We start from the raw sequence: 27,216 nt of genomic DNA, 5'->3' as shown, positions 1-27,216 counted from the left end.
TATTTTTTATATACTTGTTCAATGCTGCGAGCAAAGTTAAAAACATCAAAGTAAACTCAGAGTGATAGTCAAATTTTGCTTTGTAATGACTCATGACCTTTTCGTTTGTCCTCTACACTTTCTGGTATGCATCAATGTATGATTGTTGTAAAACTGCTAAATATTGAAGAAAATGTTATCGTATTTATGCAGGCATAATAGGCTTTTTCAATCCCTTGTCTACATCATCGGCCCACATGAGGAGGCCTTCATATGTGTCCACCTAATTGCGCCACATGGAAGGGTGATGTGACAACAATGACCACTGGATAAATAGAGGATGGCCTGGATTCTCCATTTGTCAAATTTGACAGCCAAATTCAATCGCATACCCTTCCATGTATTTAATAAATTTTCCCTTTACTTTCAGCCATCCATTTACATTCTCAACCTTTTTTCAGAAGATTCTTTTTCCTGGTGGACTTTTAAAGCTTCATCTTGCTATGCGGCCAACTCCTTTTGGGGGCTGAAACTTGAAATGTGAGTGGGGGCCCGGGTCCTACCTTCCCTCAAATTTTGGGCCCCACTTAATATGTCACATGGCAGATAATAGGGCCACGTAGGAAGGATTTAGGAAATTAAACCACAGGGACAGAATCACAGTGAAAGCCATTAGGTAAAACAGGGCGTAATAGGGAGATGATTAATTATTCAAGATCCAAGTTCCTGATTTGGACCAAAGGCTGGTCGACAGTAGATTATGGCATGCTGATTGAACCTTTTAAAACCCGAGAAGATCCAATGGCTGGATCAAGAATAACAGAGGTGAACAGAAAGTAGAATGATGCAGATAAGTCATCTAAAGGGCTTATATTATTAAAAATAAACTTTGGTTGGGTTATGTAGGTGTTGGGCCTTTGATCCCATGGGTTTTCTTTGTAATGGGCCACTTTAATGGTCCTAAAATATGGTAGAAAGTAGGAAACAGGATTTACTTTATTAGTTTAGTTAGAGTCCTGTGTTAAGTCAGTTTCTTTCATTATTTTAGTTTCCTAATCAGTTTATGTTACCTTATTAGCATAGTTATCAAGGCGGCAACGCGACCACGGCATTGGGGAGGGCCTAAAATCAAGGCGACACCAACAAGGTGGCAAGGCAGCAAGGCGCCCGAGGCAACCAAGGAGCCTGGACGCCTTGATAACTATGCTTATTAGTTAAGGATTGGGTTAGGCCTTTTCTTTTAGTGTTTGAGTCTGTTTTTGAGTCTTCTATGTAAGTTTGTAAGGGGCTACAGCCTTGTACACGAATTTGAATTAATGAGATTGGAGAGGAAAAAACATGGCTTTGTGCTTTGCTCTGTGAGTGAATGTGGTGAGAGACCAAATACGGTGAGAGGCCGTAGGGGAGAGAGTAGAGACCCGAGTCTAAGAGAGGTGACAATAACACAACTTAGAAACCAGTAACCGATGGAAGAAGGAAGAAAGAGAAGGCTGCTAGAGAGTCATAGCCGATAGGTTGCTCCCCCTCTCAACTCTTATTTATAGTTATAATCACTGGTACAATAATCTTTCCTATTCAGACTAGGAAAGTACGACTCAAGTAGGAAACAAATAAAGAAAAAACTAGGAAACAAACTTTCCCTTCTTTGATTTAGAAACTCTTCTAGAACTTAACAAAATGGAAACTATGGTTAGATTGTAGCATATCTATCCATCCCTTCTAAAATCACTAATAAAATAATGAATACAACTTATTAAAATAGAAAGTAACACTAATCCCATATGTCTTAAAATCGTGGGCTGAAGATAAGCTTCTGAAATCCTGGATTCCGTAAGCCATTTAAAAGATTTCCAACTGTATATATTGATAAGGTTCCTGATTTTCAGGAACTTCAGAATCGTAAGCTTTAAAACTTCCTTCAAATGGACCCCACAAATTCTGGTTTCTAGGATTTACACTTCCTTGAACAGAATGTTGATCCGACCCCAAAAATTGGATCTCAACCCAATCCAAACCAAACCAGCCCTGCATTATTCCCTCCTCTTTAGAAAAGACTCGTCCTGGAGTCATAATGAGGATAAATCTCGACCTAGGCGTCCAGGTGCCTTTCTCTCGCCTTGATTTCTGGTGTTGCCTTGGTTTTTAACCCCCTCGATCGCCTTGGTTCGCCTAGGCGCCTTGACAATTATGGATCATGGTGCAATTATCCAACACATCTCATGATCAAATTCAGCAATATTGGCTTTCTTACATCTAAGATTTGTGGAGGAAGAAGGAAATCAATGGTCTCGATCTCTTCGAACTTTTTTTTTTTCTTCAATTAGAAATATCTCTTGATGCTCATCGAGTTTTTCTACCATTGGATCTTCTTCCATTTATGTCTTCTGATTCTTTTTCTGAAACTTCCATTAAGCTCAATACATTAGTATTATTGACAAATTTTTGAAAACTCGATTGGAGATCCAACAATCTATCCTCAATTCTCTTCATACTTATCTCCATGTGAAGTTGAAGAGCAAGACAATCATAATCGATTGTGATCAGAAATGTAGGATTTCACCTCTGATACCAAACTGATGCAGATCAGAGAGATGATCTGCTAGTGATGGGCTTGCTTCGAAGATAGAAGTAAAGATTCTGTTTTGATGTTTGATACAAGCAGGATCTGATAGAATAGTTTAAGATCTCTTAACAGAGTTGCAGGGAAGAAGAATCAGAAAATTCAGAACTGTGGGTAAAGAGAGAAGATGGAAGGGAGAGAAGAGAGAGGGGAGAGAAGAGAGAGACTATAGGAGGTAACCACCTCACTAACAAAGTAAACTAAGCCAATCCATTCAACCAAGTCGTATGGAGGGTCTTCCCTTTTCATGCTTCTATAACCAGCTATAAAACTTGACCACGATTGGGAAACGAAACATAAATAAAATTAATAAAACCCAAACCAAAATGAGATCTAACTCCTCTAGCCGTAGGCTAAGAATGGAGTGTCCTAATGCATTAATAGCACTAAACAAAGAAGGAAACTGCTGGACAATTAAAAAGAGTGAAACTAAGAGAAATATCCTCCTAAAAATTGACCTACGATTGGGCTGAAGATAAGCTCTTCTGAAATCCTGGATTTCGTAAGCCATTTAAAAGACCTCAAGCTGTATATGTTGATAACATAGTTCAAAACTCGCAGAAATTTTGGTGATTTCAAGGCCGAGATGAAATAACGCTAGAATTAGGGAATCAGCACTGTTTTGGTTGAAATTTCGGTCATTTCGGTCAAGTCTACATACAAAATATGCACTGTTTTTGACAAAAAAATTTGGTCATTTTGGCCATTTCCCCCTCCCCCCCTCCGAAATGGCCTACTGAAAAGCACGGCAAAAAATTCATTGTTTCTGCGAAATTTCGGTCAGGCCAAAACTAGACCAAAACCTGAGGTTTCGAACTATGGTTGATAAGGTTAATGTTTTCAGGAACTTCAGAATCGCAAACTTTAAATATTCCTTCAAATGGGCCCCACAAATTCTGGTTTCTAGGATTTTTAAGCCTCCTTGAACCGCCTGTTGATCCAAGGCCAGAAACTGAACAAAAGAACTGGTTCATAAGTGAACCAATCCAATCCAAACCATACAAGCCCTACATTACAACCCCAAGTGGTTGGGTAAGGATTTGTTAATTGACTTTTCTTTTTGATTTTGGAAAAGTTCCTTAATTCATCTCTGCCTGGAAAATATCACATCACTGCTTTAATCTTTATCTGCTCCTTGTACAAATTTATTTGCAGATATTATATTGCATACTGAGTTGTGAAAATCTCTATGCAATTTTTAGTTCTACTGAAGTGTGTGTGATTCTGCTAACTGCTCTATATATTAAATGTTAATTCTTCAGGGTGAATGTCAACTTTGGGCAGCAATCATTTGTTTTTGATGTTGAGGTAATCTACAACCTTCTGTTTTCTTCCTCAGTACTGGCCAACTTGTTGCCCTGCCTTACTTTATCACATGGTATTGTATATGTTGCATTGTCAGGTGAGCATATGATGTTATGTATGTTCATGGATTATCATTTATTCAGTTTTGTGTTTGCTCCTGTTTCTGTAAGTAAGGATTATATTTTTGCAAGTGCCTACGCCATTGCATATCCCAATATAATAAGTGAGTCACTTCATATGAAGATTTGGGCATTGGATTTCTTATATTCATTTTGTTTTCCTCTCTTTCCTTTGGTACTGTGACACATATGGACACTCATCTTCTTTTTAAACTTCTTTCTGTAATAATGTACATACTGTTTTTCACAGATATAAGAAATTGTTGATTGATGGGATTGTTGGCTTGGCAATATGATAGAGGCCCAGCCTTTATTTATAATGAGTAAAACCTTAATAAGGAAGATACAAGAGAGTAAAAGTACAGAAATATCCCTATAGACAAAACTATACTTATACTCAAATTACAACACTTCCCCTCAAGTTGGTGCATATATATCATGCATGCCCAACTTGCACACAATAGGATGAAATAACTTATTGCTTAAACCCTTAGTAAAAACATCAGCTAATTGGTTCCCAGATGTAACAAAAGAAATACAACGAATTCCACTGTCTAACTTTTCTCTAATAAAGTGACGATCAATCTCCACAGGCTTTGTACGATCAGGTTGAACTTGATTGTGTGCAATTCTGATGGCTGATTTACTGTCACAATATAGCCTCATTAGCGATTGATAAAGCTGTCTGGCTATGTTCTTATTTGCTGTTCAGGTGGACAGCATATTGATAAAGCTGTCCGGCTATGTTCTTATTGTGGGAAAACAAATCATACTGTTGAGACATGCTGGTCCAAGCATGGGAAACCAGAATGGGCTCAAAACTTGGCCAATCATGCAGCTCCTGAAGATGGTTCTGACTTAGTTGCACCTAGTGATACTAAACCTAGTTCAGTCGTGGGAGATTCATCTTCCAACCTTCGTGATGAGGTTCATCAACTGACGCGCCGTATAAGGAGTCTAGAGTCATCCACTTCCACTGCTGGGGCACCTACTTCTGTTGCCACATTAGCTCACGTAGGTACACCTGCTTTCTTTTCCACCACCTCCACACCTTGGATCATTGATTCAAGGGCTTCCGCTCACATGACTGGTAAGTCATCCATTTTTAGTTCTATTTCATCTAATTCTCACACTCCTGGTTAGGCTTGTCAACCGGTACGGTTTTGGTAAAACGGTACGGTACCAAAAATAGGTACCCAATACCGATACCGTACCATTTAGAAGTCCTATTTTCAATACCGCAACCGTACCGTGACGGTACGGTTTGAAAACGGTATACACAATGTACGGTTTTGGTATGGTATAAAAACGGTATGCATACGGTACAAAAACGGTATGGAATCTATTTTTATAAAAAACGGTATAAAAACAGTATAAATTCGCATGAAATGGTTTGAAAATCGTTTTTTTTACCGGCATTAGAAATGACGCTTATTCGGTATTGGAACCAAATTTTTTTTTTTTTTTTTTTTTGAGAAACTAGTCATTAAGCAGCAGAACATTAATTACAAGCCCAGTGAGAATTTAAACAGCTTTACATGGTGTCCAAAATTATGAACGAACTTCAATATGTAAACCCTAAATCAATGGTAAGCCAGAAAAATCAATCTCCATTTATCATTAGCGATTGAAAAGGCACCCTTTTTATCTCCACAAATGTTGAGAATTCTCTATCCATTGGCTGTTTCCATGGTTCCCCATCCATCTGCAAATAAGCTTTTCTCCATTCCCCACCTCTAATTTCTAGCCTAAGTGCAGCAGCCTGCGCAATATGTTTGGCAGAGATAAGCTCCACCATGACGAATGAAGCATGCCATCCTTGCTTTAGGCCAAAGATTTCAAGAAGGCCATCATCTGCATGGGCCTCAACAAAACCTCTCAGTGGCCTAGTATGTCCATCAGTGCTTCCCTTTTCCAAATACTCTGGGAATATGGATCAATATCACAAACACCTGCTAATATATTCAATTATCAACTCAGATAATGTGATGGAACATTGAATGACAACTAAACAAATTGACATAAGAAAAATATTCTATCTTGCTCTAAAGTCTAAACCACATCAACAACGAAGTTGGAAGTAAAAACAAGTTCTTGCTCTAATGTCTCCATAGTACATAGTCCACTTCCACCCATTTTTACAGGTCTTGGACACTCAAACCTAGAGAAGAAAACAGAGAGATCAACAACTAAATTAGAAGAGGGAAACAAAATCAGAAGGCTGAAATTGAACAAAAGCAATTGAAATAGGCAAATAGCTACTCAAAGATCCATTTATTGATAACTAAAGAAAGAGACAATCAATCAAATGAAGAAAAGTTCCAAGATAGAAACTCACATTGCATTTGATAATTAGTTAATAATAGTGGGGTTAGATGTTGTAGGCACTGTTAATAGGAAGAAAGAAGTAATATCTAAACACCTACAAATCCAAATTAATGAATCATGTTAATAGGACTCAATGAAAAACCTCAGATCAACAAAATTTGTGGAAAGTAAAATAAATTTACATGCTAAGTATAACAAGAATTGCCAAGTAAATAAAAATAACAACTCAAGAAAGCGTATGTTAATTTCTATCTTTATCAATAAAATAAAGTTTGAAGGGCTAGAAAAACCATGCTTCACTATTTCCAATACCTGGCAACTGGCCAAAGAAGGATTTCAATTCACTCGCGGCAAGCCAGCAAATTTAGGAATTGATGCCCAATCCAATGCTCTTCAAGATGTCAGATAATACATTTGCAGATAGAGCTTGTCATACAGCAGCAGGCCTCCATCTGCCTGCTTTCACCTTCTCTGTGTTGTCTTCAGATCAATTCTGTTCATGTGGAATACCAATCTTTCCATTTCTAATGACATGAGGCATTTCTCCCAAGTATATCTTCATGATGACCCACTCACTTTGCTTCGGCCATGTTATGCATCACCTGCAAAAGCCTTCTGTTAGGCACTCATTCTGAAAGACAAGTGTTTATGTGGTTTTAAAAGAACATCAACCTCATGTCGTCGAAAATATGAAAAGTAAAACCCAACCAAAATTCAGTCTTTATAATAGTAGAATTTAAATCTTACATGCTATTCTACAAGGACCGTAACAGACGAGCTGCAAAGGATCCATCAAGAGAATGTTTCAGGGGGTTCGAGAAATAGAAGCCATTATCTGTTACAAACTCGGGTGGAACATATCCATCAACAGGATCTATGTGAAATTCCTGCAAAAGAATAAAGTAGAGAAATCATTAAGTGGTGCCTCACCAAAACTATAACACTGCTCCATTTGCCATTGGTTAGGACTTTTTAGCCCAAAATATTTATCGTAAGCCATTAGCCATGACCAAATAATCCTGACCACTCAAGCAGCTGCATTCTGTTGGTATTTCAGAAACATTATGAACAGATTTCTGCTGCTTTGGTCATCACATATTGCAATATTCAGGGCTTTATCAGTCTAAAAAGTATAGAAAATGGATTGTCCAGATAAATAAGGTGGTTCGTCAGTGTCTGAGTTTCTACATATAATATTTGTCCTTGCTGTCTTACATACAACGGAGACAACAATCAGTTCAAATTTACCCTTGGAATCATCTTCGCTCTTCACAGGGACACAAAACATCGAGGAATAAAGCACGTAGACAATTTAAAGATCTCCAGTAAGGAGCTTTTACCGGATGCCTATGAAGAAATGCAGTCACTCGCTCCTCATTTTCTTCAGGATCTATGGAACAAGTACTGTAAACCAATACTCCGCCAGGCTTTACCAACCTATGAATGCAATTGCAGTAACTAACAAAGTCAAGCACTTGTCTAGTACAAGAACAGGCTTCAATAAAAATAACCAAGACCGAGAGAGAGAGCAGCAGCAGCATATCTTTAAACACACCACATAGAGAGAGAGAGAGAGAGAGAGAGAGCAGCAGCAGCAGCAGCAGCTTTGAGGAAATAAATCAGAAAATAGAAGAAACCACATCACAGAGAAGGAAATCGAACTGAAATTTTTCACAAATTTTCCAGTGATTCACTTGAAAAAAAACACAACTGCACTCAGAGGTAACCAAGAACGAGAGAGAGAGCAGCAACAGCATATCTTTAAACACACCACATAGAGAGAGAGAGAGAGCAGCAGCAGCAGCGTTGAGGAAATAAATCAGAAAATAGAAGAAACCACATCATAGAGAACGAAATCGAACTGAAATTTTTCACAAATTTTCCAGTGATTCACTTGAAAAAAAACACAACTACACTCAAAGGTAACCAAGAATGAGAGAGATTCATTGTGTACCTGATAAATCTCCGCCTCCGCTGTTAGGGTTTTCGCTGAACTGAAGAAGACGACCCTTGTGAGAGGAGTTGTGTTTGAACTTTGAAGAGGTTAAGGTTACTCCATTACTCCATTACTGTGAGACTGAAGTCTGAAACTCTGAAAATCGAAAGCGTGAAATGCTCCATTACTGTGAGACTCAAAGTCTCAAACTTTGAAAGTCGCAAGCATGAGAGGACGAGAGGCTAAGCCGTTAAGAAATTAGGGATTTAGGTTTAGGGTCTTAGGAGTTAGAAATTGATTTTACAAATATACCCCCAAAAAATGGTACGGTTTCGGTATGAATTCGGTATAACGGTACATTAACGGTACATACCGACGGTATTGTACCCAATACCGATACCGTACTGTACCGTGGTCAAAACCGTTTGACTATACTGTACCGTACCATTTTTTGCAACGGTACGGTTTTACATGGGCGGTACACGGTTTCGGTTCCAAATTGACACCTTTACTCCTGGTATTGTGGCCAATGGTTTCTCCACACTTGTTACTGGGCATGGCACTGTTTATCTTAATTCTAACCTTTCTCTTTCTTCCGTATTACATGTTCCTCAATTACCCTTAAGTCTTCTTTCAGTTAGCCAACTTACTAAACAATTGAACTGCTCAGTAACATTCTTCCCTTCTCACTGTATTTTTCAGGACCTTCACACGAGGAAGACAATTGGTGGAGGGTGTGAGAAAGATGGGCTATATTACCTATATGGCACTGCTCCGTCTGCTTCGGCTGTAGCTACTGCTGTTGGTAGAGAGTCCCCTTTCCTATGGCATTGTAGGCTAGGACATTTATCTTTGTCTAGATTAAAGATTTTGTTTCCGTAGTTTAAATCTTTAGATAGGTTAGAGTGTAAGGGTTGCGAGTTGGGTAAGCATCATGGTGCTACTTATCCATCTCGTCCTATGCCCTGTAGTACGTCTTTATTTTCTTTAGTACATTCAGATGTGTGGGGTCCTTGTCGTGCAAGTAATAGACATGATTTTCGGTACTTTGTCACTTTTGTGGATGACTATTCTAGAACTACATGGTTGTATCTCTTAAAGGATCGGTCTGACTTTTTACATGTATTTCAAAGTTTTTACAATGAAATAAAGACCTAGTTTAATGCTTCTATTAAAAATTTTCAGTCTGATAATGCTTTGGAATTTGTTTAAAATGTGATCTCTTTTTTTTTGTGTGTTACTAACGGAATGATTCACCAAACTAGTTGTTCCTATACCCTTCAACAAATGGGGTAGCGGAATGGAAGAATAGGCATTTACTTGTGGTCGCTCGGGCTCTCATGCTGCATATGCAGGTACCCAAACATTTTTTGTGTGATATAATCCTTACTGCTTGTTTTTTGATAAACCGAATGCCTTCATATGTACTTGCATTAAATCTCCTTTTTCTATTTTATTTCCTGACTTATCAATTTTCAGCTTGCCTCCTCGGGTTTTTGGGTGTGTCTGTTTTGTTCATAACCTTCATCTCCCTTGTGATAAGTTAGACCTTAGGTCAACCAAATGCATCTTCTTGGGTTACTCTCGGACCCAGAAGGGGTATAGGTGTTATGATCCTCTGACTTGGAGCCAATTTGTTAGTGTGAATGTCCCCTTCTTTGAAGGTACATCTTACTTTTCTGGTCAGCACACCTTGTCAGGTGATCCGTTAGCTGTATCTGACCCTACTCCCATTCCAACTGTTGTTCCTATATTTACCTCTCCACTACAGGTGTATCGGCGCAAAAAGCATATTGAGCAGCTCAATACAGATAATACTGGTCCACCTACATCCCTTCTTGTACCGTCCTCAACATCTGGTGGAGATCCTAGCTTACCTGCTCTCCCTGACTTACCCGCTGATCCGGATCCTGATGACTTACCTATTGCCACTCAGAAAGGTAAACGTTCATGCACTCAAAAATCTTTAGTTGCCTATCCCATTGATAAGTTTGTTTCTTTGTCTCATCTTCCATCGTGCCATCATAGTCTTGCTACTTCCCTGTCTATTATACCATTCCTCACACCCATATTGAAGCTCTTGCTATCCCTGCTTGGAAGAAAGCCATGGATGTGGAAATGGATGCCTTACTGACTCGGCATGCATGGGAGTTGGTGGATTTACCTCTTGGTAATGACCTAGTCAAGTGTCGGTAGGTGTATACTATTAAGTATCATTTTGATGGCTCTGCTGAGCGGCTTAAAGCCCACCTGGTTGCTAAGGAATACACCCAGACCTATGGTGTTGATTGTTTTGAGAGCTTCTCTTCTGTGGCTAGGTTGAATTTTGTTCGTTTCATTATTTTTTGATTGGGCCTTATACCAGTTGGACATTAAAAATGCTTTTCTTTATGGTAAGTTACTCGAAGAGGTCTATATGGAGCAACCTCCCAAGTATGTTGCTTAGGGGGAGAATGGTGGACATGTGTGTAGGTTGCACAAGGCCATTTATGGGCTGAAACCGTCTCCTCAGGCATGGTTCGAGAAGTTTAGTTCCATTGTGACTGGTTATGGTTTTTCTTAGTGTTTCTCAGACCATTCTGTCTTTGTTCGTCGTTAAGGAGAGAAATTGGTTGTTTTTGTTGTCTATGTAGATGACATCATTGTGTTAGGAAATGATGAGAGTGGGATCAAGGAGGTGAAAAATTACTTACAACTGCATTTTCAGACTAAAGACTTGGGCCAGCTTCAGTACTTTCTTGGGATTGAAGTCATTAGAAGCAAACAGGGGATCAACCACTCTCAAAGAAAGTATGTGTTAGATCTCTTGAACGAAACTGGTATGCTTGCTGCAAAACTAGTAGATATTCCTATGGATCCTAATAAAAAATTTGGCACTGATGATGGTGAGTATCTTAAGGATGTTCACTCCTACAGAAGCTTAGTTGGAAAGCTATTATACTTGACCGTCACTAGACCGGATATAACTTATGTTGTTGGGGTTCTCAGCCAGTTCATGCAATCTCCTTGTAAGTCTCATTGGGATGCCGCTATTCGGGTTCTTCGGTATTTGAAGGGTGCTCGTGGGAAGGGGATTTTTTTATCGTCCCAATATACATATGGAGCTTGTTGCCTACTCTGATGCAGATTGGGTAGGTTCGGCTAGTAATCGTCGGTTTACCACAGGGTATTGTACGTTTGTTGGAGGAAATCTGGTTACATGTCGAAGCAAGAAACATACCATTGTTGCCAGATATAGTGCTAAAGCAGAGTACAAGCTATGGCTCATACTATTGCAGAGTTGATGTGGGTTAGATCTCTCCTACTTGAGATGGGGTTTCCAGTTCTAACTCCTATGAAGATGTTTTGTGACAACTAGGCAGCCATCTATATTGTTAGTAATCCGGTCTTTCATAAGAGGACCAAGCATATTGAGGTGGATTATCACTTCGTCTGATCAGCTTACTTATGTGTTTACCAAATCTTTATTTGCCCCTAGTTTTCGGTCTTGTTGTAACAAGCTGAGCATGGGTGATATATATGCTCCAGCTTGAGGGGGAGTGTTGAAATATAAGTCTAGGGGCATATAGGACTTTTACTTTAGTTTGTTTTAGTCTTTTACTCTTTTATTATGTTGGTTTGATGTAGGGGCATTATTGTCCTAAAGCCTTTCATATTTTTGTTATAAATATTAAAGTGGCTGACCTGCGTGAGAACACTTTGTTATGCCGCAGGTCCCTTTCACTCTTGGGATTTGCGTATCTTCTCTCGTTTCTCCTTTTCTTCTTTCTTCTTCTTCTTCCTCTAATCTGGTTATTAGTTCTTGATATTATAACAAGCTTTAATAGGAGTGTCAGATGGACGACAACCTAACATTCCTGTTTCAGCGAGATGGTCAAGTGTGTACTTCCGTTGAAAAAGAAAAACTGGCTTATAGTGTTGGTGTCGCCTTGATTTTAGACCCTCTCCAATGCCTTGGGTTGCTTAGACGCCGTGACAACTATGAACAAAGTAATGTTGATCATACTCGGTTCATCAAGTGTATGGGTGAAACGATTATTCTACTTATAGTGTATGTTGATGACATTGTTGGCACTAGGAATGACATTAAGGAAATCTCCTGTTTGAAGGCATACTGGGGGAAAGAATTTGAGATTAAGGACTTCGGCCTACTACGATACTTTCTTGGCATAGAAGTATCCAGATGGCTGCCTAGTTGTCACAAAACATCTGCATAGGAGAGATGGTCAAGTGTGTACTTTCCTATTTCAGAGAGATGGTCAACTCGAAGGGCTGCATCCCAATGTGACTTGCAAGGGGATTGCATAAACTGGCTGAGAACCCCAACAACATAGGAAATGTCTGGCCTAGTGACTGTCAAATATAACAACTTTCCAACCAAGCTTCTGTAAGAGTGAACATCCTTAAGACCCTCACCATCATTAGAGCCAAACTTGTGATTAGGATCCATCGGAACATCTACTGGTTTGGCAGCAAGCATACCAGTTTCGGTCAAGAGGTCTAACACATACTTTCTTTGAGATAGGTTGATTCCCTTTTTACTTCGAATAACCTCAATCCCAAGAAAGTAGTGAAGTTGGCCCAAATCTGTTGTTTGAAAATGTTGCTGTAAATAACTCTTCACCTCCTTGATCCCAATCTCATCATTTCCTGACACGATAATGTCATCAACGTAAACCACAAGAACCACCAATCTCTCTCCTTGGCAGTGAACAAACATAGAATAGTTTGAGAAGCACTGAGTAAACCCAAAACTAGTCACAATAGAACTAAACTTCTCAAACCAAGTACAAGGAGACTGTTTCAGCCCATAAATGGCCTTGTGCAGCCTACACACACGCCTACTATTCTCCCCTGAGCAACATACCCCGAAGGTTGCTCCATATAGACCTCTTCAAGCAAGTCACCATAAAGAAAGGCATTTTTAATGTCCAACTGGTATAAGGACCAATCAAAGTTCACAGCCAGAGAAATAATGAGTCGAACAGAATTCAGTCTAGCAACAAGAGAGAAAGCCTCAAAATAATCGACACCATAAGTCTGGGTGTACCCCTTAGCAACTAGGCGGGCTTTGAGCCACTCAACAGACCCATTAGAATGATACTTAATAGTGTACACCCAACGATACTTAACCAGTTCTTTATCAGGAGGTAAATCTACCAACTCCCATGTATGACGAGTCAGTAAAGCATCCATCTCCACATCCATGGCGGTTTTCGAAGCAGGGTTTTTAAGAGCCTCAGTGTGAGTCTTAGGAACAGTATAAGACGACAAAGAGGTAGCAAGACTATGAGGAGAAGTTGGAAGATGGGATAAAGAGACAAACTTGTCAATAGGACAAGTAACCAAGGATTTCTGAGTACATGAACGTTTACCTTTCCGAGTGGCAATGGGTAAGTCATCAGGATCCGGATCAGCTAGTAAGTCAGGAAGAACAGGTAAGACTGGATCTCCACCAGAGGTCGAAGAAGGTACAGGAAGCGATGCAGAAGGGCCAGGCTGATCTGTATGGCGCTGCTCAAAATGCCTCTTACGCCGATACACCTGTAGTGGAGAAGTAGACAAAGGAACGATGGCAGGGATGGGAGGAGGGTCAGACACAGCTAATGGATCACTGGACACGGTGGGCTGAGCAGAAAAATAGGATGTACCTTCAAAAAAGGTGACATCCGCACTCACAAATGACCTTCTAGTGAGGGGGTCATAGTACGGTTAGCACCTATAACCCTTCTGGGTCCTAGAGTAACCCAAAAAGATACATTTGGTTGACCGAGGATCCAACTTATCACGATGGAGATGGAGATTATGCACAAAGCAAACACAACCAAAGACTCGAGGAGGCAAACTAAAAATCGAAATAGCGGGAAATAAAATAGAAAATGGGGACTTGTCACCAAGAACAGAGGATGGCATTCAATTAATCAAAAAACATGCAGTAAGAACTGCATCACACCAAAAATGTTTGGGCACCTGTATCTGCAACATGAGAGCTCTGGCAACTTCAAGTAAGTGCCTAGTCTTTCGTTCCGCTACCCCATTCTGTTGAGGGGTATAGGAGCAACTAGTTTGATGAATCGTTCCGTTAGCAACACAAAAAGATGAGATCTCAGTTTGAACAAACTCTAGAGCGTTATCAGACCGAAAAATTTTAATAGAGGCATTAATCTGAGTCTTTACTTCATTGCAGAAATTTTGAAACACAGATAAAAATTCTGATCTATCCTTTAAGAGGTACAATTAAGTAGTTTGGGAATAATCATCCACAAAAGTGACAAAATACCGAAAACCATGTCTATTGCTTGCACGACAAGGACCTCACACATCTGAATGCACTAAGGAAAATAAAGAATCACTACGGGGCATAGGACAAGAAGGAAAAGTAGCACAATGATGCTTTCCTAACTCGCAGCCCTCACACTCTAATTTATTTAACGACTTAAACTGAGGAAAAACAACTTTTAACCTAAGCAAAGATAAATGGCCTAGCCTACAATGCCATCGAAACGGAGACTCTCCACCAACAGAAATAGCTGCAGCTGAAGCAGACGGGGCAGCACCATTTAGATAATATAGTCCATCTTTCTCACACCCTCCACCAATCGTCTTCCTCGTGTGAAGATCTTGAAAGACACGATAAGAAGGAAAAAAGGTTATTGAACAATTCAGACTTTTAGTAAGTTGACTAACTGAAAGAAGACTTAAAGGAAATTGGGGAACATGTAAGACAGAAGAAAGGAAAAGGTTAGAAGTAAGAGAAACAGTATAATGTCCTGTAATAGGAGTAGAGGAACCGTTGGCCACAACAACAGGAGGGGTGTGAGAACTATGAGTAATAGTACTAAAAACAGATGACTTACCAGTCATGTGAGCGGAAGCCCCCGAATCAATAATCCAGGGTATGGAAGTAGTAGAAAAGAGAGCAGCAGGTGTACCTGCATGAGCGAGAGTGGCAGCAGTGGTGGATGCCCCAGAAGTGGAAGCGGATGATCCAGACTCTTGATGTGACGCATGAGCTATTGCATCTGATCACGAACGTTGGTAGACGAATCTCCCAAAGTAGAACCAGCCTTAGTATCACTAGGTGTAACAAAATCAGTACCATCTTCAGAAGCTGCATGATTGGCCAAGTTTTGAGCCCATTCGGGTTTCCCATGCTTGAACCAGCATGTGTCAATAGTGTGATTAGTCTTCCCACAATAAGAGTACAATCGGGCTGCTTTATCAATATGCTGCCCACCAGAATTGCGACCACCAAAGCCACGGCCTCTAGTAGTAGTGAAAGCAGAATTTGCCTTGGGGTTTGTTTCAGGCTTGGAGCTAGGATAGACAATATGCTGCAGCCTAGAAAAGGTGTCATTCAAAGTAGGGACAGATTCACCAGCCAAAAGATGTCCTTTAGCAGCCTTGAGACTAGGACTTAAGCCAGCCAAAAACTTGGAGACAAAAAACTCATTCTTTTGGGCCTTCAACTTGTCAATGTCAGTAGTAAGAGGCTGGAAGACATTTAACTCTTCAACCATGCCCTTGAAAGAACTGTAATAGTCTTGGAGAGACTTGTCTCCCTGTTGAAACTGAAACAATTTCTCATAAAGGTTGAAGATACGTGTCATACTCTTCTCTTAAGAGTATGTCTCCTTGAGATAGTCCCAAACTCCCTTTGCCGTGGTATGAAACATAACATTCGCAGCGATATCTGACTCCATGCTGTTCCATAACCAAATTAAAATAATAACATTCTCCTTATTCCATGTGCTGTACTCCTTAGAGTCAGGTTCTGGAGGAGGAGAAGTAATGTAGCTAAGCTTGTCCTTAGCTATAATGTAAACCCGGACAGCTTGTGCCCACAATAGGTAGTTGGAATTCCCCTTCAGTTTAATGGAGGTAATCTGAACATTAACATTGTCATGGGATGTCTTCGAATCAGCCATGATATGTACTCTTTAGGAACCAATAAGGATAAGCAAACAATGATAGTCGAATCAGCAGTAAGAGACAGATGGCAGCAGCAATCAATAAGAAGATAACTGATCGGCAGTAATAAGGTAAGCAAAGAACAGCAGCAATACCACACTCAATGAAGACAGCCAAGAGAAAAAAAACAGAGTCGATCTCAGGGTTTCTGGGAAGGAGAGGTAGACCTTCAAATAAGCAGTCCCATCAATCAAACCAGGTTGCAACAACTTCCAGAAGCAATAAATAACATGTAGAAGCAGCCTTGAACGGCAGCACTTCAACAACAGCCTTCCCAGAGTCAAATCGATAATTGTCAGGGTTTTGTCCTAACATCGAATGGAGCAGCCTTCAAGAGTAGATAAAGGAGAAATCTAATCAATCATCAAATCGGGTAGATAGTAGTAGAAATCACTCCATTAATTCTTCTATAGGAGTGGATTTACACCATAGTAAAGGCAGCTGTAGGTGGCTGCACACCACAGGCTAAAAACGACAGAGAGAAATCAGAAGAAGATCGTGGAAGGGGGCTCTAATCTGATTAAAAAAGCTCTGATAGCATGTTAGTAAACCAGAACTTAGTGAACCAGATCAGAGAATGAAGGAAAAGAAGAAGAAAAGAAGGAAGAAGAAGAAGGAAGAAACACAAGCCCCAAAAGAGAGGAGAGGACCTGCGGACTGAATAGAATGACTGCCGCAGGTCTGCTCCAATATATTTATCATAAAGTTAAAGGGGAAAAGGACAAGTATGCCCTTATTACAAAAACGGCATAATAAAAGGCAAACAACTAATCATAACACAAAGACCCTTTTGCGCCTACAACTACTTATTCCAACACTAGCTTTATTTAGTATGCTACAATATGTATCTTATATCATAAAAAATCAACATTAAACCACATCAAGTCATAAAAAATCAATATTAAGCAACATCAAGTCATCAAAAATCAATATTAAGCCACATAATGATGTAGATTTATCACCAAACTGGGCTTCTTTTATTAGGAATAAGTCTAGGGTTGGGTTACATACATGTTGGGCCTTTGATCCAATGGGTTTCTAATGTAATAGGCCACTTTTATGGGCCTAAAATATGGGTATATAGGTTGCATATGGGATTAGTCCAATACTTAGTTTATTTTTATGTTTTTTAATTGAACCGGTTCAAATTGGTTGCATCCAATTGGTTCAATTTAAGTGATCATGTGACTTGGTTAAGTGGTCATGTGATGTAAGTTGGGCTGGATTAGGACTTTATAAGTCTAGCTATGTTTTGAGTCTATTTCCTTTAGTATTCTAGTTTCCTAGTCAGTTTAAGTTACCTAATAGGTTAGGGATAGGGTTAGGCCATTCCTTTTTAGTGTCTAAGTCTATTTTTGAGTCTTCTATATAAGTTTGTAAGGGAGGCCAACATTGAATACGAATTTGATTAATAAAAATTAGCTTTATGCTTGCTGCCATTGCTGCTACTCTTTGTGAGTGTATATCCTTGTGGATCTCAAGGTGGATAGGATGGGTGGACTCCTGCGACTCCTTGCGTCCGTCCAGTACCGGGAGGTTCTTCTTCTTCTTCAATCGAGCTTCTTCAAGCTGCTGCTGCTGCTGCCTTTGAAGAAGATCAAACTAGTAAGTAATTTTAGTTTCCTGCATATATCCTTCCCCTCCATCCATCAAACCCTAACCTCCATTAAACCTGCAATTCCTACCTTAACTAGGATTCCCTCATAACTAGAGATCTGGCCATCAATTTCGAACCATACTTCCAGCCTATATTCCCCACACCTCTCCCTACACTCGACCTTAAACCCAGTCCATAATCCCCACTATATCCCCTCCATTCTTCCACTCCATTAAAACCCAAAACCTGCAACTCAATTTTGTCCAGAATTGCAGAATTTTAAAACCTTCCCAAACCCTATTATTTATATGCCATAAAGGCACCCTAGACCTGCTCATTAAAACCCCATAAACCCCATTGTTATTGTCCAACCCTAACCCTAGTTTTTGCCCTAAATAAGTAAACCCTAACCCAATCAGCCAACCCTTGTGTGTGACCCCATTACCTTGGCTCCTAGTGGGACTACTCCTACCTAGGACTACATTACATAAAGCCACCAAAAATCAACATAGAACTAGAAGACAACAGAACTGAAGAAGCAAGTTATTGGAAGTTTGAAACAATCAAAACATACGTTTGGTTTATACTGTTCTTAGAAAGTATGATCTTGTCAATAATTAATTAAATTTCTCTTGATTTATAGAATTGTTCTTGTTCCCTAAGAAGTTTGATTGATCAACTAATTTTATTTTTACATGAGACTTTTTTTATTCGGTAGAACCATGGTTCAAAATCTCAAGATATATCGCCAATATTTCGGATATCCCGACACTGCCGAGACGAGATGACCATACGAAATGAAAAAAGCCCAAATTTCGGTATATTACTTAAACAATGTGTATTTAACTATTTATACATCAGGGTCCGACCGTATACTGTCAATCAAGGGTGCAAACCCAAAACACCAATTTGAGTTCTTTTTTTTACAATATGAGGGTTTAAATGTGTTTATTTAGCTTAAATAAGGGTGTACATGAAGTATCAGGCCTTAATATGGCCAAAAACCCACCGAGATGGACTGCCGAAATATGGCAGAAAAAATACCATATTTCGGCAAAATTTCGGTAAATTTCGGAAATCTCGACTTGCCCAAAATGGCGAGACGAGATGAGATCTTGAACTATGGGTAGAACACAAAACCAGCTTTCCAACAAATCCAAGATTTGCTTAAATCTGATTTATATTGAAGGAGTTATGTTCCGGTCCTTATTTGGTGTGCGCGAATGCTGTCAAAATCACTCTGAATGAAAATATTTTTTTAAATATCAAAACAAATGAATATTTTACCGGACTTTGGGTTTTTAGCAATGTTTTATATTATTAAGATTTATGGAATTTTTAGATTTGAGAAAAAACTCAGCATTAGAAAGTTGAAAAGTTCACCTACCACCAAAAATCCAGTTCTTTGATGTAATTTTGAATAGATGAGAATTGTATACTTCCTAGATGCCTAACATGCTGCCCATACTTTGGGTATGTGGGTGATGCAAGAAATTTCATATGGGGAATGGGAGGATGATTTCTTTACTTTGTCATGGAATATCTTCTCGAAGTTACAGCATTGCCTTCAAAATTCTGAATCATGTTCCTGTCAAGTTCTTGAATGTATAAGACATGAAGTGTGCACAGTATGGTGTCCCCGATGAGTTAATACATATGATATTTGATGCAGTCAAGATGGCCCAATTGGGCTTAGGAAGGGAATATTTTGGGCCATGGATAGGTTCTATGGTACTTGGGATACTTGTTTATTGGTTATTTGTTGTAGTGAGCCTTAATTATAAACCTATAAAGTGGGTGTGAAGTTAGTACATGGGATTAGTAGTTAAGTTAGGTGTTTGAGTTTAGATTGGGATACTTAATAGATTTAAATGTTTTGTTTCGAGTCTATTAAGTCAAGTCAATGTGTGAGAGTACTTAGGAGTCCTTTTATGAGTTAATTTTGGAATTTCAAAAAGGTTGTATATATGTAATACACCTCCATCAGTTAAGGATGATTTGAGTAAAGAAATTTTTATGCAATCTGAAAATCCAGATTAAAGATCTCAGATGCAAGCAGGCCCAATAATCAAAATATGTAATCAGATCTTTGATAAAGGAAGCAACTGTGTTGTTAAGGGAAGAAATCGGATCGATGGACAGAGAGGGAAGAGAGATGAGATCTATCTTCTTGGGAGGAAGAAGAGAGAAGAAGAGAACAAAAGAGAAGAGGAGGAATCAGGTTTGGGATACCAATCCTGCATGCACTACTCAACAGCATCAAAACTCTTAGAAAAAACTCTTTCTTTACACAAATCATATCTAATTGATGGGAGATGTATTACATACATATAGACCTTCTAAAATTCCTAATTTGACTCATAAAAGGTTTTCTGATCACTCTGATACAGTTAATAAAGTAAATAAACTCATAACAGAATTCTATCTAACTACTAAGTATCCTAATCTAACTCAAACACTCAATTTAACTACTAACCCCGTGTACTAACATTATCTCCACTTTATGGGCTTATAAAATAGGCTCATTACATCAATAAACCGAAAAATAAGAAGCCCAAGGTCTATAGAACCCAACCAAGGTCCAAAATAAAGTCTTCTAAGGCCCAATTGATCCAATTGGACAGTCTTAACTGCATCAATTTTGACTTTGCTTAGGAGTTTTGGAGCTGTTGAGCTATACATATGTGATTGGTATTCTAGATCTGATCTCCCTCCTTGTAGTTTTGTTATCTCCGAGATAAGGTGTGATCTTTCCTTTCTCTTCTTCTTCTTCTAGCTCCCTTAATTTCTTCTCTAATATCTTCTAATTCTCTTCTCTATGAATTTCTCCTACCATTCTTTTATTCTGGTTCTATATTAGTTTTATCGATTATTCATTGATCCTGGACTGTTTGCTCTTTTTTGGCGTTGAGAACATTGAACTACATCAATTTGGTATTAGAGTCGAACAAATTTTCATCATGGATTTTCAACAAATCTGTGATTTGTTACTTGTCACCTTAGCAAGCTCTAAAAGCTTGAAGCATATAGGATAGCTCTCTTTTGAGAATCCGTTAGTTGGTTCGTGCCCCCTTCCCCTCTTGTCCCTTTGTATATTCCCCCCCCCCTCTTTTTTCTCTTTCTCCTCTTTTGGTAATACATTATTTATTCAACAAAAAAAAAAAGGGGACGAGTGCTACATATGAAAGTTTAATTGCTTCTAGTGAAGAGATTTGAGAATGTAATAGAAGATTTACTGGGAATCTTAAAACTCTACAACCATGAGCTGAAGGCAAGTTGATTGCGGAAGCCCTTGAAGATGTAAGATCCTCATGAGGAGCCATTGATCGGAATCAAGATAAATTGATCCTTGATCTGATCAAAGATAAAGAGCCTCCTATGGAAAATTATGTTGAAGAAGAGCAGATCAAGATCATCCTTGTAGAAATCGAGTGTGTGGAATTTAGTATTCCCAATAGATCCGCAATGTCAAGAATCTAAAGGTTGATGATTTTGTTTAAGTTTGTGTGAAACATTGGATCAACATCAAATCAAAGTATATGGTTGTGGGTGCTGACCATGTGGTGAAGATTATCCCTCACTACAAGACTCCAGGATGAGTCTTTTCCAACCATGAGGGAATTTGATGCAGTCAAGACTGCCTGATTGGGCTTGGTAGTCCAGATTTTGGGCCATGGATAGGTTTCATGGGCCTTGGGATACTTGGGTTTTTTATTTTTTAAGTTAGCAGTTTGAATATTGTTTAATAGTTCTGTTTTGAGTCTATTATCAAGTCAATGTGTGAGAGTTGTTAAATATGTTAAATGTGTAGGGGGTTCCATGACTTAATGTACCGTGGGGGTACGTAAGTCATGGATACAGCTAGCCAGTCCATAAAGTAAGAATAGGCCAGCTGTAGTCTTATTTTGTCCTTATTTACTTTCCTTATTTCAGTTATTAGGTGTAATTCTGTTTCCTTAATTTAGGAAACATATTTAGAAAGATTATTTAATATATTCCCTACGTGAGAGGAGCAGCTCTCACAACCGAGACTGCTCCATTTCTAGCAGGTTCTTCTCTCATCTTCCCTCTTCTTCATCTTCTTCTTCTGATCAGTTTTTCTTTTTATTTTGTTACATGGTACCAAAGCATTGATTAAATCCATGTTGTTCTTTCTACGGTTCTGGTTTGATCAAGTTTGAAGTACTCCTTGTTGGCTGCAGCAGCCTATGCTGCCTATCTACATGATGTCCTAGTTGATGATTACGCAAGCAAACTAGGACTCTATTGCTATCATATACTATGTCTGAAGATCATGTAATGTGTAAGGATTGATTCTGCATACATTCCCTACAAGGGTTAACTGATGTTTTAAGGATCGAGTGAAGGATATCTTCTTGTGCAAGGTTTTTGTTCAATTTTCAATTCTGGTTCTCTTCATTCCACCAGATGTACTGCTCCAACCTGGAGGGTTCTATTCTGCTGCATATATGTGTCACTCGATCAGAGTTTTGAGACCTTTTGAGTTCTCCTATTGCTGCTCTTGAAGGACTACAGGTTTTGACCTGCGATACTCTGTTTTTCCCAGATTTTTTGGGACTACTATATTTTCTATAACTGCTGAAGCTGTTGGCTTCTTGGTCTAAGCTTCTGGGCTTTTACTTAGCTTCCCAAAAGCATTCTTCGATATCTATATCAGGTGATGTTATTCTGATTTTTATCAAAACCTGTTTTAACCCCTGTTTTGTGCTTCTCGATAGCTATTTTACTGGCTGTCAGTTCTGTTATGGATTCCATATTCCTATTGAGCCTTGATATTTGGTCCTTCCCTTGTTACTTCTTCACTGCTTGTTATTCCTATTCTGGTTTAATATTATGGAAGAGACTGAAGCTACTGTGGACCATATTCATCTACCTATTACTGGTGTTAAACTGGCTGGGATTTCTAATTACACTCTATGGGTACAAGCTGTACAAACCTATCTGTATGCCAAGGATAAGGTCTAGCATCTCACTGAAGATCCTCCTTCTTATGACTCTAAAGATAAGGCTTCCACTGCTGCCTATACTACTTGGATGCGTGATAACTCCACTGTTAAAATCTGGTTATGGAATAGTATGGAACCAGCGATTGCTTCTAATGTTATCTATCACTCCACAGCCAGAGGAGTATGGACTGATCTTCATGAGACATATTCCCAGGCCAAGAATGTGTTTCGCATTTATGAAATATATGAGAAACTGTTTACACATAAGCAAGGGGATAGGCCTCTCAGTGAATTCTTTGGCAGTTTTAAGGGACTTATTGAGGAACTTCAAGTGTACCAGCCCTTTACTACTGATGCCGAGGTATTAAAACAAAAAAAAATCTGACTTTCATGTGGCATTGTTTATGGCTAACCTTCATCCTCAGTATCAGTCCGTAAAAAGCCAGTTACTTACTGGAGAACAGGTGCCTTCCTTGAATGAGACATTTGGTCGTCTTCAGCGCCTGTCTTCTGCACCCAAGAATGATTCATCCTCTGAAAAGGATTCTTCTGCATTTGTTGCTGGCCGTGGCCGAGGGTCCTTCTCTTTTGGTAAGGGTCGTGGCCAGGGCCGTGGTCGTGGTCGTGGTCGAAATGGTGGTCGTGGATCTGTTGGTCAGTTTGTTGATAAAGCTGCCCGTCATTGTACCTTTTGCAATAAGCCCAACCATACTATTGATACTTGTTGGGCTAAGCACGGTCGTTCGGATTGGGCAAATGAGGTTGCCCAATGCTGCTATTGATCAAGCTTCCGCTTCTATATTACCCAGTGAGGCATCTTCCTCGTCTTTACCTGGGGCTCCTCCCTCCATCTCTGGGTCTCGGGACGATTATCATCAACTTCTCAAGCGTGTGCAATTGCTTGAGATATCTAGTTCTCCATCCAAAGCTACCGTAGCCATCACAGGTACATCTGCTCTTTTTTCTTCCACATCAGTTTCTACCCTCTGGATTATTGATTTAGGGGCATCCTCCCATATGACTGGTAAGTCTGGTATGTGTTTTTCTTTGTCCATACTTACTAATTCCACCCCTGTTCTTCTTGATAATGGCTCTTCTATTGCTGTTAGTGGTCATGGTACAGTTTCTCCCACTCCTAACATCACTTTATCATATGTCTTGCATGTTCCTCAATTACCATTAAGTTTATTATCTGTGAGTCAACTTACCTAGCACCTTAACTGTTCTATAACCTTCTATCCATCTTATTGTGTGTTTCAGGACCTTCAGACCGGGTTGACAATTGGTGGTGGGCTTGAGCAGGCCAACCTCTACTATTTGGATGGAACTAGACCTTCCACAGCTGCTACTGCATCTACTCATCCCACATCTCATTAGTGGCATGTTCGGCTAGGCCATCTGTCCTTACCTAAGCTGAAAATTATGGTCCCAAGTTGTTCCTCTTTGACTCATCTTTCCTGTGAAGCATGTGAATTGGGGAAGCATCATCGCACTTCTTTTCCTCCTCGTACTGAGCCTAGGAGTAGTTCCTTATTTTCTTTAGTTCATTCTGATATTTGGGGTCCCTGTTGTGTCAAAAATAGGTTAGGTGTTTTATATTTTGCTACTTTTGTGGATGACCACTCTCGTTTAACTTGGGTTTATATATTAAAAGATCGGTCTGAATTTTTATCTGTCTTTCACAATTATGTTAATGAAATTCAAAATCAGTTTGATGTTCGTATTAAGGTATTTCGGTCTGATAATGCTTTAGAATATATGCAAAATGAGATTTCTACCTTGTGTTCTGAACGTGGGATTATTCATCAAACCAGTTGTTCCTACACCCCTCAACAAAACGGGGTAGCTGAACGGAAAAATAGGCATTTGTTGAAAGCCGCACGTTCTCTTATGATTCACATACATGTGCCTAAGTATTTTTGGTGTGATGCAGTTCTTACTGCCTGTTTTCTTCTTAACCGAATGCCTTCTTCTGTCCTGTCCAATAAAACCCCTTTTTCTATTTTATTTCCTACTAAATCCTTGTTTCCTCTTTTACCGCGTGTCTTTGGGAGTGTTTGTTTTGTCCATATTTTGCACCAAAATATTGACAAATTATCTCTTCATGCTATCAAGTGTGTTTTTCTTGGTTATTCCAGGACTCAGAAAGGTTACCGGTGTTATGACCCTATTTTTCATAGGCACTTTGTTAGCGCTGATGTTACTTTCTTTGAGAGTACTCCTTATTACTCTCCTCCTCCCTCATCTAGTGAGGCTATGTTTCCTAACCCCACTCCACCTATTCCATCTGTGGTTCCTCTTCCTGTTTTGGATCCTGCAGCCACACCTCCTTTACAGGTTTACAAACGGCGCAAGGCTACAGTTCCATCTGCTACAGTACATGCTCCTGCTCTACCTTCCACCGATGTTGCACCGGCTGAAGTTCCAGCTGAAGTTCCTTCACCAGACTTACCCATTGCTAAAAGGAAAGGTATTCGTTCTTGTACTATTCGTCCTGTCTATCCTATTGAGGACTATGTTGGATTTTGTCACCTTCCCTGGCCTTTTCGTAATGTTGCTTTCTCCTTGTCCTCATCTTTTGTGCCCAAAACTCATAAGGAGGCACTTTCTCACCCTGGTTGGAAGGATGCTATGGATGTGGAAATGGATGCTCTATTGTCCCGTCAGACATGGACATTGGTGGATTTGCCTCCAGGTAAGGATTTGGTCCGTTGTCGTTGGGTATACACTATCAAATATAATCCAGATGGATCCGTTGAGCGTCTCAAGGCTCGTCTTGTTGCTAAAGGCTATGCCCAGACCTATGGGGTTGACTACTTTGAGACCTTCTCTCCCGAGGCTCGTCTCAATTTTGTTCGAGTTCTTATATCTATTGCTATTAATCTGAATTGGCCTCTTTATCAGATGGATATCAAGAATGCATTCCTCTATGGTGATCTCCAGGAGGAAGTTTATATGGAGCAACCTCCGGGGTATGTTGCTCAGGGGGAGAATGTTGCACGTGTATGCAAGTTGGCAAAGGCTATCTATGGTTTGAAGCAGTCCCCAAGGGCATGGTTGGACAAATTTAGCAATGTTATGGCACAATGTGGTTTTTCCCAATGTTATTCGAATCATTCAGTTTTTATCCGTTGCCAAGGTTCTAAGCTTGTGGTACTTGTGGTGTATGTTGATGACATTATCATATCTGGTAATGATGAGTCTGGCATTGCAGATTTCAAATCCTATCTACACAAGCAGTTTCAGACGAAGGATCTGGGTCACCTTAGTTATTTTCTTGGCATTGAAGTCCTCCGGAGTAAAAAGGGTATCAGTCTATCATAGTGAAAGTATGTGTTAGACCTACTATCTGACACTGGTATGTTAGCTTCTAAACTAGCCGATACTCTTATGGATCTTCATCAGAAGTTTGGCAAAGATGATGGGGATAACTTTGATGACGTACACCAATATAGAAGACTTGTTGAAGCTTATTTATTTGACTGTTACTCGCCTTGACATTTCCTTTGCTGTTGGAGTAGTTAGCCAATTTATGCATGCTCCAAAGCAAATACATTGGGAGGCAGCCTGTCACATCTTGAGGTATTTAAAGGGTGCTCCAAGGAAAGGTCTTATCTATCGATCACGTAACAGTGTTGATCTTGATGGATTTTCCGATGCTGATTGGGCTGGTTCTGACAGTAACCGGTGTTCTACTACTGGATATTGTACTTTTGTTGGAGGAAATCTAGTGACTTGGCGGAGTTAAAAACAGGCTACTGTATCTAAGTCTAGTGCAGAAGCTGAATATAGAGCAATGGCTCATACAACTGCCGAGTTAATGTGGCTTCGTAATCTCCTTCAGGAGATGGGTTTTTCAGTTCCTCCTATGAAGATGTTTTGTGATAATCAAACTGCTATCTACATAGCCAAGAATCCAGTGTTTCATGAGCGTACAAAACACATTGAAGTGGATTGCCATTTTGTTAGAGATGCGGTTATGAAGAAGCTAATTACTACTCCATTTACTTATTCTGCAAATCAGTTGGGTGATATGTTTACAAAGCCATTGTTTGGGCCTACCTTTCGGAACAATCTCAGCAAGCTGGGCTTGGGTGATTTGTATGCTCCAGCTTGAGGGGGAGTGTTAAATATGTTAAATGTGTATGGGGGTCCATGACTTAATGTACCATGGGGGTACATAAGTCATGGATACAACTAGCCAGTCCATAAAGTTAGAATAGGCCAGCTGTAGTCTTATTTTGTCGTTATTTACTTTCCTTATTTTAGTTATTAGGTGTAATTCTATTTCCTTAATTTAGGAAACATATTTAGAAAGATTATTTAATATATTCCTTGCGTGAGAGGAGCAGCTCTCACAACCGAGACTGCTCCATCTCTAGCAGGCTCTTCTC

General features: G+C 39.5%; 1 protein-coding gene and 1 long non-coding RNA gene across 2 annotated transcripts in view; one reads left to right on the top strand and one right to left on the bottom strand.

Annotated features, from left to right (window-relative positions):
• Window positions 1-27,216, top strand: part of LOC122658201 (ran-binding protein M homolog) — a 76,413-nt gene that overhangs the window by 27,343 nt on the left and 21,854 nt on the right. The window contains exon 6 of the mRNA XM_043853112.1: window positions 3,862-3,907. Coding sequence (XP_043709047.1) covers window positions 3,862-3,907 — 46 coding nt within the window. The remainder of the gene's footprint in view (window positions 1-3,861; window positions 3,908-27,216) is intronic.
• Window positions 6,892-7,804, bottom strand: LOC122658203. Its single transcript, XR_006332423.1, has 3 exons — window positions 7,692-7,804; window positions 7,099-7,238; window positions 6,892-6,982 (listed from the first exon to the last, which is right to left on the bottom strand). It is a non-coding gene; the product is annotated as an uncharacterized LOC122658203 (long non-coding RNA).

The sequence above is a fragment of the Telopea speciosissima genome, chromosome 4 (genome assembly GCF_018873765.1).
Source record: "Telopea speciosissima isolate NSW1024214 ecotype Mountain lineage chromosome 4, Tspe_v1, whole genome shotgun sequence".
NCBI classification, from domain to species: Eukaryota; Viridiplantae; Streptophyta; class Magnoliopsida; order Proteales; family Proteaceae; genus Telopea; species Telopea speciosissima.
The sequence above is the reverse complement of the archived record's forward strand: the minus strand, read 5'-3'. Positions and strand labels throughout refer to the sequence as shown.